Source organism: Neovison vison, chromosome 2 (genome assembly GCF_020171115.1).
Source record: "Neovison vison isolate M4711 chromosome 2, ASM_NN_V1, whole genome shotgun sequence".
NCBI classification, from domain to species: Eukaryota; Metazoa; Chordata; class Mammalia; order Carnivora; family Mustelidae; genus Neogale; species Neogale vison.
The window spans coordinates 221,564,995-221,578,423 of NC_058092.1; the positions used below are offsets into that span (position 1 = coordinate 221,564,995).

At 34.5% G+C, this 13,429-nt stretch overlaps 1 protein-coding gene and 1 non-coding gene across 3 annotated transcripts in view; both read left to right on the plus strand.

Moving 5' to 3' along the window:
- Positions 1-13,213, plus strand: part of SHOC2 (SHOC2 leucine rich repeat scaffold protein) — a 99,016-nt gene extending 85,803 nt beyond the window's left edge. For both annotated transcript variants that reach the window (XM_044240491.1, XM_044240492.1), the window contains exons 5-9: positions 461-649; positions 5,178-5,300; positions 8,062-8,199; positions 8,518-8,635; positions 10,194-13,213. In XM_044240491.1, coding sequence (XP_044096426.1) covers positions 461-649; positions 5,178-5,300; positions 8,062-8,199; positions 8,518-8,635; positions 10,194-10,402 — 777 coding nt within the window. In that variant the 3' untranslated portion in view covers positions 10,403-13,213. The remainder of the gene's footprint in view (positions 1-460; positions 650-5,177; positions 5,301-8,061; positions 8,200-8,517; positions 8,636-10,193) is intronic.
- Positions 783-925, plus strand: LOC122901474. The gene has a single exon (XR_006383496.1). It is a non-coding gene; the product is annotated as a U4 spliceosomal RNA (small nuclear RNA).
- Positions 13,214-13,429: the final 216 nt, after the last annotated feature.

The window sequence follows — 13,429 nt, forward strand, 5'->3', positions numbered from 1 at the left end:
TTGGTGCTTTGTTTTTTAGAGGGGGGAGGTGAGGGAGGGGCAGAAGGAGAGAGAAAGAATCCCAAGCAGGCTCCACAGTCAACGTGGCTCAGTCTCATGACCCTGAAGTCATGACCTGAGCCAAAATCAAAAGAGACACTTAACTGACTAAGCCACCCAGGTCCCCCTTCTTTATAGTGTTCTATATAAGCTAAAGCCAAGGAATAAAAATCAGATTTTGTATGAGTTTTTCTGTTTCCTGTAAAATCTGGAAATCTGTTTGTTCCATATTCCTATAAGGCAATAGTTAGCTAGAGCTGAGTAGTGATTGTCCTCCCTGTAAGGTATCACAGAGCTAGCCCAACAAGGAGTCTCTGTCATCTGTTACTTGAAGGCCCTCTGAGGCGTTTGTGACTGCTGCTCTGTAGTCTATGGAATAATCTTGTTACAATTCTAATTCGTATGTTTATTTTGTTTACAGAGTCTTTTATCAAGTCTTGTGAAACTGAATAGTTTGACCTTAGCTAGAAATTGCTTCCAGTTATACCCAGTAGGTGGTCCATCTCAGTTTTCCACCATCTATTCCCTGAACATGGAACACAATCGAATCAACAAAATCCCATTTGGAATTTTCTCCAGAGCAAAAGTATTAAGTAAGCTGAATATGAAGGTAAGCCTCTCTTTGTTTTGAGGGGGAGAAAAGCTGCTATTATTAGTACTTATACTAATATTTGTGCTTTCTTTATTAGTATGGATAACACTTACTTGTTACTTGCTGATGGAGTCTAAACTGATAATGATACATCAGGACAATTTGGCAGTATCGTAGCCAATGAGGTTTATCTGAGGCGCGATTATTGCTAATTGTATTAGATAACAAATTATCTTAGAGCCATGCATACTCTTAGCACTTTATAAATATCCATGAAAGCATAGTTATAGGGATATTTACTGTAGAATTTTCTATTTAATTGGTACCAACCTAACAAAGGTTTCATTTTGTAATAGTGTATTTTTGATACACTGTTAATACTATGAAGTAATTAAAAATAATACTCAAGGTTAGAAGAATATTAATACCAGTTGAAACATTCTCTATTTAGTAGGAAGAAGTTAAAGCAGGCAAGATTGTTAAAGCATCCACATAGTTTTTAAAAGCTGTTCTTAATGTGCTTAAATATATTAAGTATCTGTAGATTTATATGTGTATATAGCCAGAATTTTTTTTTAATATTTATTTATTTATTTGATGGACAGAGATCACAAGGAGGCAGAGAGGCAGGCAGAGAGAGAGGAGGAAGCAGGCTCCCTGCTGAGCAGAGAGCCCGACGTGGGGTTTGATCCCAGGACTCCGGGATCATGACCTGAGCCGAAGGCAGAGGCTTTAACCCACTGAGCCACCCAGGTGCCCCTATAGCCAGAATTTATTAAAATATGTTCTTTAAGTACCATAATTATTTTAAGGATGATCTTTTTTATTGAGGAATAATTGATAACATTATATTAGTTTTAGTTGTACAACATAATATTCAATATTTGTATATTAGAAAATGATCACCACACTAAGTCGAGTTAATATCCATCACCATACATAGTTACAGAATATTTTTTCTTGTGATGACAATTTAAGATTTACTTTCCTAACAACTTCTAGATACGTAATACAATATTATTAACTATAGTTGCCATGCTGTATTTTACATCCCCATGACTGACTTATTTAATATCTGGAAAGTTTATACCATTGGATTCCCTTTACCCAGTTTGCCACCTCCTAACCTTTACCTCTGGCAACCATCAATCTTTTCTTTTTATCTTTGAGCTTGGTGTTTGTTTTGATTCCATATATAAGAGGTATTTGTTTTTCTCCATCTGACTTACTTCACTGAGCATGCTGCTCTGATAGTCCATTCCCATTGTCACAAACAAGATGTCATTCTTTTTTATGGCTTAATACTGTCCTCTGTGTGTGTGTGTGTGTGTGTGTGTGCGTGCTGAAATTTCTTTATCTCTTCATTCATCCGTGAACACTTCGGTTGCTTCCATATCTTGGCTGTTTTAAATAATGCTGCGATGAACATGGGGGTGCATATATGTTTTTCAGTTAGTGTTTTCATTTTCTTCAGGTAAATACCAAAGAGTGGGATTGCTGAATTGTATGCTAGTTCTGTTTTTAATATTTTGAGGAACCTTTATATGGTTTTCTATAGTGGCTGCACCCATTTACATCCCCACCAATAGTGCACAAAGGTTCCCCCCCCCCTTTTTTTTTTAGTATCACCAGCACTTGCTATTTCTTGTCTTTTTTAGAGAACAGCCATTCTGACAGGTATGAGGTGATAGCTCATTGTGGTTCTGATTTGCATTTCCCTGATGATTAGTGATGTTAAGCATCTTTTCATGTGCTTGTTGGCCATTTATCTGTATGTCATCTTTGGGGAAAAGTCTGTTTGCATCCTCTGCCTTTTTTTTATTTTATTAACATATAATGTATTTGCTTCAGGGGTACAGCTCTGTGAATCATCAGTCTTAACACAATTCACAGCACTCAGTGCAAACCTTCCCCAATGTCCATTACCCAGCCACCTTATCCCTACCCCCACCCCACCCAGCAACCCTCAGTTTGTTTCCTGAGATTAAGAGTCTCTTATGGTTTGTCTCCCTTCCCAGTCCCATCTTGTTTCCTTTTTTTCCCTCCCTTCCCCCACAACTCCTCACCCTGCCTCTCAGATTCCTCATATCAGAGAGAGCATATGATAATTGTCTTCCTCTGATTGACTTATTTTACTTAGCTTAATGCCCTCTAGTTCTATCCCCGTTGTTGCAAATGGCAAGATTTTGGGGGTTTTTTGATGGCTGCATAGTATTTGCTGTTGAGTTATAGGAGTTCTTCATATATTTTGGATATTAACCCCTTATCAGATATATAATTTGCAAATGTTTTCTTCTGATGGGTGATCTTTAGTTTCTTCTTGCATATCTGTATTCTCTACAGTGAATGAGTTTTACATTTGTAATAAAAAAAGGAAAGAAATGAAAGAAAGAAAAAGGAAGAAAGAAATGAAGCCTGATTTTTTTCCAGTGATTTTGATTTTGTTTTTTTTTTTTTCTGGTTTTACAATTGTATCTTTTTTTTTTTTCAATTTATTTATTTTTAGAAAAACATTATTCATTATTTTTTCACCACACCCAGTGCTCCATGCAAGCCGTGCCCTCTATAATACCCACCACCTGGTACCCCAACCTCCCACCCCCCCCGCCACTTCAAAGTGAACAAACTTTAGGCCCAGAGGTAAAAAGTAAATTGGTCATATAGCTAATTTGTTGCTGAGGTGTAGGAATCCAGGGGACATAGATTTCCTGCTTCCAGGTATAAGTGTTCTATTGTATTATACTACAGGCTTTTATCTTTGATGAACTATTTCAACATAATTGTGGGTCTTTATGAACTATAGTCTAAATGTAGAATTTATTGATTCTCTGTATACTTGTAAATATATGTATCTTTTATGATAATTCCTTAGAGGTATGTAATAAGTGAGCTAGTGGGAATTCAAGATAATCTTACATAATCTTAAACAGGTATAAAATTATTGTTTATTGTTTCACTTAAATGAGATTTAGTAGTGGTAATCGTATTTATTCTGAATGTTCTCTTTGTAATAAGAGTCTTGGAACACAGTAGTCCAGGTGTTCATTAGTTTTCTGCATTTGGTGATACATTTTTATGGATATGATGTTACTTTAACATTAGGTTGGAAAGGCTTGTTTTCAGTGAAATAACACTTTGCCTAGAGCTTTGCCTTAATTTTTCTTCAATAGCATGACAGCTGTTTAATAAAACCTTTTTTGAAAGAAGTCAAAATGAAACCTGATACTTTCCTCCTCATAAACACCAGTAGTAAATTTTTTTTTTAATGAAAATGCTTTATCAAGCTACTAGTAGTTAATAAGTTTGTGTTATAATGAATAGGTAGTAAATGTAAATATTATAATAAAAGAAAAACTTGGTTTTCAAATGGATGTTTGCTACTTGGAATTAATCTTACCAATTATTTTGTGCAAAATGAGACAAGTAATTCATGTGTATTGCAGAAAAATTTAAAATACAAATTAACAAGAAGGACATAAAATAATCCTACCTCTTGAGGTAGCATCACTGTTAACACATTGGCATGCATCAGGGGTACTGATGGTTCTCTCTTGATATAAATAGCTCCCAACAAATAACACTGTGGTAAGAGTTGTGATTGATGAAAATGTATTTTATATGTACATTTGAGGAAGCAGGAAGAAAAATAGTCAATCACTGGTATATAGTCACAGTTTTTTCTGCATGTAGCTATATTTAATTCTTAAGCAAAATTTTTTAATTTTGATCATATTGTTTCATCATCTGTTTTTATTATTCAATGAGAAATGTATTTTTGCCATATCTTACAGATTTTTATTTTTAAAATTTTAAAATTTTTATTTTTTTTTCAAAGATTTTATTTATTTATTTGACAGAGGTCACAAGTAGGCAAGAGAGGCAGGCAGGGAAAGAGGGGAGGAAGCAGGCTCTCCACGGAGCAGAGAGCCCAATGCGGGGCTCGATCCCAGGACCCCGGGATCATGACCTGAGCCGAAAGCAGAGGCTTTAACCCACTGAGCCACCCAGGTGCCCCTCTTACGGATTTTTAAAGTAAAATTGGCGATACTATCAGTTAGTGTTTTAATGATTTATTTGCTATCTTCTTAAGATTTTTTTCCTCTCCTCCTTTTTGCTCAGTGTCTCTAGAATTGCTAATGTTTCTCTGATTTCCTCATGGGCTGTAATTCAGTATTTCTTCTTCCATTGTGCTCATGAGCACCCACATTTTATTCCATGATTTCTGTATATTATTGTGAAATGGGAAAAACCTATTTTTCACCAGGACCTTTGAAATCTCAATTGTTGGTCTATATGGTATATTTTTCTGTGTCTAATACAGATAGTCACATAAGGAACAAACTTCTAATTTAACTTCAAAATAAAAAGGTTAAACTTCTTTGGAGGCTTAGATTTTTCATTGTTTTTTCATTATTTATTTGGGTATCAAAAAGGGGAATTGGGTTTTTTGTTTAAATAAGAATTTTCTTTCCAAAGAGAGGTGTATGTATATGGAGCTTTTTGTTTTTATCATTCTACTTTGGTTACTTCTTTTTGTCTTTGCCAGGACAATCAGTTGACATCACTTCCCTTGGATTTTGGAACTTGGACCAGTATGGTAGAGTTGAATTTAGCCACCAATCAGCTCACAAAGATTCCTGAGGATGTGTCTGGTCTTGTTTCTCTTGAGGTGAGTATAAAAGAGCATTTATTTAGAACTCCTTAGATCCTTCTGCATTCATCTTGCTTATAAAGTTTCCAGTTAAAATAAGCAATTTCTACTGGAGGAAGATCATAATTAGAAATGTTAGAGTTCTCGGGGCGCCTGGGTGGCTCAGTGGGTTGGGCCACTGCCTTCAGCTCGGGTCATGATCTCAGAGTCCTGGGATCGAGTCCCGCATCGGGCTCTCCGCTCGGTGGGGGGCCTGCTTCCCTCCCTCTCTCTCTGCCTGCCTCTCTGCCTACTTGTGATCTTTCTCTGTCAAATAAATAAATAACATCTTAAAGAAAAAAAAAAGAAATGTTAGAGTTCTCTTTTTTTTTTTTTTTTTAAAGATGTTATTTATTTATTTGACAGAGATCACATGTAGGCAGAGAAGCAGACAGAGAGAGAGGAGGGAGCAGGCTCCCTGCTGAGCAGAGAACCTGATGCGGGGCTCAATCCCAGGACCCTGGGATCATGACCTGAGCCGAAGGCAGAGGCTTTAACCCACTGAGCCACCCAGGCGCCCCAGAAATGTTAGAGCTCTCTTAAACATAAAACTGTATTAGGATGATGAGGTATTTACTTAATCTGGGCTCAGTGCTTCTGAATTACTCTTGTCCATTAAAAGTTGGTAGGTTTGAGTACTATAAAGTGTCTTTAAAAGAAATGTCTTTAAAATTTAGCATCTTTTAGAACATAGTTTTTCCCTTAACTCTATTTAGGAATCTTGCACTAATGTCTACCAGAATGATTATGGTGTCCTTAGACTGGCAATGAGGACCTTTCGTATGATTCTGGCCCACTTTTACATCCTAATTACCTAGTACACTCTTATTTAACCAATTAGATATTTTCTTTGCTGGGAATTTGTGCATGTTTCTAGCTCTGTATACGTTTAATCTTTTGTTTTAAGATTTTATTTATTTATTTGGCAGAGAGGGAGAAGGGAGCACAAGCAGGGGGAGCAGCAGCAGGCATAGGGAGAAGGAAAAGTAAGCTTCCCACTGGGCAGGGAGCCCGATGTAGTGCTCCATCCCCGGATGCCGGGATTACGACCTGAGCCAAGGCCTGCTATGCTCAACCGACTGAGCCACCCAGGCACTGCTGAACATTTAGTCTTACTATTCTCAGTATCTACAGTATCCTCTTCTCATTCCTTTTTTTCCTTTTAAATTATTTTCCATAATTAAAGATCCATCTTATTGTCCCCTCCTTAGTGAAGGATGAATTCTCCAGCTTCCGAGTCCCTGGAATGTTTGTCCTCTTTATGAAAAAGCTTACTACTAATATATATTTTTATGTGTGTGTTTTTTTTTTTTTTTAAGATTTTATTTATTTATTTGAGAGCAAGAAAGAGTGAGAGAGAACATGAGAGCAGAGAGGGTCAGAGGGAGAAGCAGACTCCTGGCAGAGCTGGGAGCCTGATGCGGGACTTGATCCCAGGACTCTGGGATCATGACCTGAGCCAAAGGCAAGTCACTTAACCCAACTGAGCCACCTAGGCAACCTAAATATATATTTTTAAAAGTTTCCTCTGTATCCAGGTTTTCTTAAAATCTAATTTCTTTTTAAAATTATTTTATTTAGTAAGGTCAAATAGTATATGTAGTGGTTAAAAGCATGAATTCTGAACGAAGACAGATCTGGGTACAATTCCACTTTTATCTCTATTTATGGATTTAACTCGACCAAGCTTCCGTTTCCTCCACTGTGAAATGAAGATGACAGTATTTTCCTCAGAAGATTGGAGTTAGGATTAAATGTGAAAATGCAGACAATGCATTTAGTGCCTTGCAAGTGGTAAACTCAATAGCTACTGGGTTTTTCTGGTTTTATTATGTATGCTTACGTTATTATAGGTGGTATCACTTTGCAGGGAAAAAAGTGGGCATAAAACATCAACCAGAATCTTATGTAGGTCTTTCCATTCAGTGCTGTTTTCCACTATCCCCATACTCGGTGTTATCTTCCTAATATGGCCACCACCACCATAATTTCTCTGGGAACAGGGACTGTCTTTCTCAACTACTTTTTTCCCCTCTTCAGTATATTAGAGGTTGGTTTGCAGTATAATAAATATACCATAAATATTCACTATTGCGTATTAAAATAGGCAGTTTAGAAATCATTACCTCCCTAAAAGTGATGGTTTGTAAGAGGTTTTGAATAAATAAGTGATTTCCTATCAGATGCACATTGGTAACCACTCAGTATCAAAATACTATTAACTATATGAATTTTAATACAAGTGGTTAATTTTACATTTTATTTGTTACGGGTAAAATTAAACTTTTGCTTTCATTAGTTTCGACTTCAGTTAAATCTTTTATTTCTAATAGCTATGGTGATTTTTTTAAGAAGAGTAAGTTGAATTTTTTTTTTTTTAAGTTGAATGTTTTATGTTATATAGTGAACATTGCTCTTAATATTCACTATTTGTGGGGGCACCTGGGTGGCTCAGTGGGTTAGGCCTCTGCCTTCAGCTCAGGTCATGATCTCAGGGTCCTGGGATCCAGCCCCGCATCAGGCTCTCTGCTCAGATGAGAGAGCATCTTTTCCCCCTCTCTCTGCCTGCCTCTCTGCCTACTTAGGATCTCTCTCTCTCTCTCTGTCAAATAAATAACATCTTAAAAATATATATATTCACTCTTTGGAAAATTAGCAGTTTAATAAAATTTAAGCCACCCAATGGTAATATATAATTCCATTTCATGAATTACCAAACACTATCAATAATTTCTCTTAGGTTCTAATATTATCAAACAATCTTCTAAAGAAGCTTCCCCATGGTCTTGGAAACCTTAGGAAGTTAAGAGAATTGGATCTAGAGGAGAACAAATTGGAATCCTTGCCAAATGAAATTGCTTACCTTAAGGATTTACAGGTAAAACATTATCCTGGTGATTTTATAGTTATATGACTAAAGTTTTGGGGGTACATTCCAAACTGCACATTTTTCTTAAGAATTTGATATAATTCTTTAATTAGAGATTTTTTATTATAGCAGTAGAGCTGAGTTTTATGTTTACTTTTCACTTGCTAACAAACGATATACTTTAAAAGTAAAATTTATTGAGTGATTCTTACCTAATCTAATTTACCTATTAATTTATCTTATCAGCTTAGTAGATACATTATTTTAAATTTATATCAGTAGTAGGAAATCCATGTGTAACTATCTTTTATTTTGTTAATCTTTTAGAAATTAGTCTTGACAAACAACCAGTTGACCACCCTTCCCAGAGGCATTGGTCACCTTACCAATCTCACACATCTAGGCCTTGGAGAGAACCTACTCACTCATCTTCCTGAAGAAATTGGTATGAACCATTTGGATGCTTGACTCTCTACTAATTTGCTCTTGCGTGTTCAAGCAGTATTTCAGATAAATAGGACAAATCTGTTTTTGTCACCTGATGTTACCTCAGGGTCAAGATTCTCTTTCTCTCTTTTAAATAGAGCTCCCAGTATTTTGTTGGTCAGATGGTTGGTTTTGGGTAGGTTTCCTCATGGGATGGTAGAGTTAATATTGCATTTGAGAATATTTTGACCTACTTCCATTTCCAATATGTTTAACCTTATTTTAGATGAGTTATTTTATATTTCTTCCATTTAAAAATTACACAAGCTTGAATTAAACTAGTAATGTCTTATGCCAAAAGAATATTTCTTCTTGAGGTTTTAGGATTAATTTTACTATTTGATTAAATTACTATTTAACAGTATCTTGAAATGTTTTCAGTGTTTCATATAATTAATGTGACTACCTTGAATTTTAGTCGATGCAAGTTGTAACCCCATTTTGCAAAGAGAATTACCAATTGAGGTTACATTGTAGTTCTTAAATTAGTAATTCCATATATTGTGTTCTTCCATCTATATCATGTAGTTTCAGAGACCCTTTATATTAGTGGTTAAGAATGGGTTTAGAGTTACAATGTAAGTTATACTTTAATTAAAAAAAAAATGGTTTTGGGGTAAGATATATAATTCAAAATCTGGCCATGCTGCTTATTGGCTTTATGGCTTTGGGTAACATATGGAAACTCCCTAAACTTCAAGTTTTCTACTTGTGTAAAGTAAGAATAATAATAGTAACTTCTCATAGTTAAAATCTTAAATGTAAACATCCATTACCTGATAGCCATTATTTTCATTAGTCTTCTGCATACCAGTATCAAATATCACAAGTTTTGAAGTTTAAAAATTAGAAAACATGGGAGGCACCTTCATTTCTAGTATGTTTATTCATCTGGCCTCATTTGATTGCAGGAGACATTGCCTAGAAAGTGTGACTATCCTGAGACAGTCTAAGATAATTTTTTTAAGATTATTACGTAAGTTGATTTTTGGCTTATTGCCAAATAGTGATAACTCTCTCAGTGAAAGATTTATATGAAGTAACAGAAATCTTTCCATATGAGAAATTTATTTTTAAAAGAGATCATTACATTGTTGGTATTTCCTTGTACAAGGAAAGTGACTGTAGGAACCAGTTTACAATAAACATACTTCTGGAGTTTCGAAAAAATACATACCAATGCCAAGCTGTCCCAAACAAAATCTTTGGACATGTAGCATGTGTATTTAAAAAAAAACCTGAAACTTGAAAACTGACCATAAAGGAAGAAATACCAATTTATGGAACATGACCTGGACATCAGAGTTCTTTAGATCAGCCCCACTTGATTTGAATATGCAATAAAATTGGGAGATCCATAATTATAGAGTTTTCAAACGAAGAGAAGAGAATAAGAGTCAATGTGTATTCAGTATATATAATGCCCAGGATAGTATCATGCCCAACTGAAATTCTAAAATAGTAACTGATTTTTTTAAAAAATAGTAATTGATTTGATTTTTTTTTTTTTTAAACAGGTACACTGGAGAACCTAGAAGAACTATATTTGAATGACAACCCCAATCTACATAGCCTTCCCTTTGAGCTGGCTCTTTGCAGCAAGCTTTCAATCATGAGTATTGAGAACTGTCCACTCAGTCACCTTCCACCTCAGATTGTTGCTGGGGGTCCTTCTTTTATCATTCAGTTCCTAAAGATGCAGGGTCCATATCGTGCCATGGTCTGATACAAATCTGCTGGTCCCACACACTGTTCAAAAATAGACTGCCATTAATGTTTCATATCTATATCTGTATCTATTTATGTAGATATTGATATATTTGGCAGATTTATAAAGACTGCATTATGTGTTTCTGCTAATAGAGGAATCATAGCCATTTAGATTTTTTTTAATTCTGTACAAAAGGCTTATATAAGTTTTCTTTGCTGAACTTGATGGATGTTTTTCTGTTGTGTAATATGATACGCCAGTTTGCTAAAAACATTTGCCAACAAATTATGAAGTTATTAAATTTAAGGGCCAGAGGTAGTATAGTTAGATATACTTTCTCTTAGCAAAAATAATGGACAATTTTGTTGCAACTTTTTATATACATTTTCCCCTCACCAGTTGCCAGATCATTGTAGTATTATAGGCCCTAAAGGTAGAATTTTTCTTTAACTTATTTTGAAATTTGAGATTTAAATTTTATATATTGTTTACAGTCAGAGTAAATCACTGGATTTTGTTTGTTTGTTTGTTTGATTTGCTCTGTTTTAATCAGTGAAATCTAGTTTATATCCTCTGCTAAAGAATTTGCATCAGCTGGTTTAAATATTAAAAGATATTTGCTTGTTGAAACAACTGGCAGGTGAAAAGATACAGTCAAGAATTCTAGAATTCTTTTAATTGTGTTTCTCTGATCAGTTGTAAAGCAAAATACATGAAGTGAGTCTTTAGGTTGGGGGAGGGTATTGAGATCTTTTCTAGTACAGATATCTTTTCTTAAGTTTGGGGAAACAGAAACTTACAGTATGGAAGAGTTTTCACTCCTGAAAGTTGCAGAATGACAAAAAACTAACAGAATAATTTGGAAAAAAAAAAAAAACAAAAACCCACATAAACACACACACATTCTATATATGTATATACAATGCTATATAGATATGTATTTATTATATCATAAACTACAATAGGTAACTTTAAGGATTTCTCCCTAGCCTTGTACAATGAAATGAATGTTTTTCTTTGAACACTGCAATATATGTATGTTTCAAGGTTATTTAACAGTGTACTATGGTTTTATATCTTGACTTGCCTTGTACATCTCTCAGTTCTGGAATATCTGCGTCTAAGCACAATATCTTCACACTGTGCTATATTGCTGCTGAACTAAATGCACTTTTCCCCACATTTGGGGCACTGGCTTCAAACAATTCAGTTCAGTACCATTGATTTTAATCTCATCTTTCCTTTCTTGGTAGCTGTTAATACAATTACGGAAAAGAGGCACATTGTATAGAAGCCATTGATAGTTCAGTGGAAATTCTGTAAGATGTGCATGTGCTATTTGATATGTTTTCTTTTGCTTTACTGCTTTTAAGGCTAGCAGTACTGTAAGTGTGTGCCCGTTAGACAGTAATCTTACTTTTGGTAGTGTCATTCTAAGTCCATTAATTATTAAAGAGACAGAGCAAGTACATTCTAGATACCATCCTAAAAATCATTTCCCATATAATGAATGTTATGTGTAATTAAGTATTGCTGCTTGGTTTTCTTTTTTTTTTTCCTCCATTTGGGTGGGCATTGTGTTTTAAATAAAACCATTTTTGAATTGAAGCTCTATTAAAATGGAAATTTGGAGTGTTTTCCTTTTTCTGGCACTCACAATCAGGACTTAGTTTGAGGTCAAACCTGGATTCATAATTGGCAATTTTTTAAGGAGCAAGTAAGAAATGGAAGGCAGGTGAAGATATAAAACCCTAGAATGCTTAAATGTGCTGTAAAACTATTGTAGATGTCACTGGATTTTACCAAGTAATATCCTTTCTTCTTTTTTTCTGTCTACTGTGGCTTTTCAGTTAAAATTTTGTTTATAAAAGGAATTTGTTTATTACAGCTCTATATATCTATGTGTATGTGTTTTTTTAAAATATCATATCCAGTTGTGTTTATATATAAAAATGATAGAACTTGAACTTTCAAAGCAGTAAACTAATTTTTTTTGTGAGAAAAAAGTTTATTGTTTCTTAAAAATGAAAATAGATTTAGTTTTTGAAACATTTGGTTCCCCTACCTTCATTTATGTTAGTCTGCAACAGAAATGCAGAAGGATCACACTTGTAACAGGTCATTTTACAAGCAAACCGTATATAGCTGAGGACTGTAAAATTTTTTAAAGAAGTATAAAGCATATGTCCTTTTTATGGCTGCCACCTTGTAAAAGCCTTTGAATTTCATTACTTCTAGTAAGAAACTAAAATGGACTCTTAATTGGGATATCCTTTTGAAATCAAATTTTAAACAGGGTTTGAATATATTAAGGGATATTGTTGAATGACTGTGAGCTAATACTTTTCCTCAAACTGTAGGACTAATTGGCATATCCAGACATTTTCCTTTCTTTTGAAGAAATCAGGTGTAGTCGCTCAATAAATAAGGCTCAATAAATTACAAAAAAAAAAGGCAGTGTTGTAGAATGTTACATTGGAAAATTGCTCTAAACTTCGCTTTTGTTAATATATCATGGTATCAAAACCACAAAGACAATGTTAAACAGTCCTTCTGTGGTAATATAGTACTTTTTAAATCCTGTATGATTATTTCATACAGAAAGAAGGGGGGAGATGCTACATAATTTATGGACTTAATGGATACATGTGAAAACAAGATAGAAACTCTTGAAGGAGGAATATATGCATAAAACATTTATTTGTACTTACATTCAAAAGTGGGTGATAAATTGGGATGAGCTCCAAAAATGTAATTGCATATTTCTAATTTATCTCATTGTAAAGCCTTAGTCATTTAAAATAGATAAATGGTTATGCATCACAATTTATGTAGTCTTTCTGTGGTAACTTTTGTTACAACTTTTGCTTTTCATGCTAGGCCATGCATACTGAGTCCAAATTTCAGATCACAAAATTATAATTGTTAACAATCAGCTATATTGGGTTGTGGTTAAAATGTATAAAATGGGACATTTTGAAATGGAAAAGGAGCACTAACAGTCATTATGTTGGGCAAAACAGCCATACATCAGAACTGCCT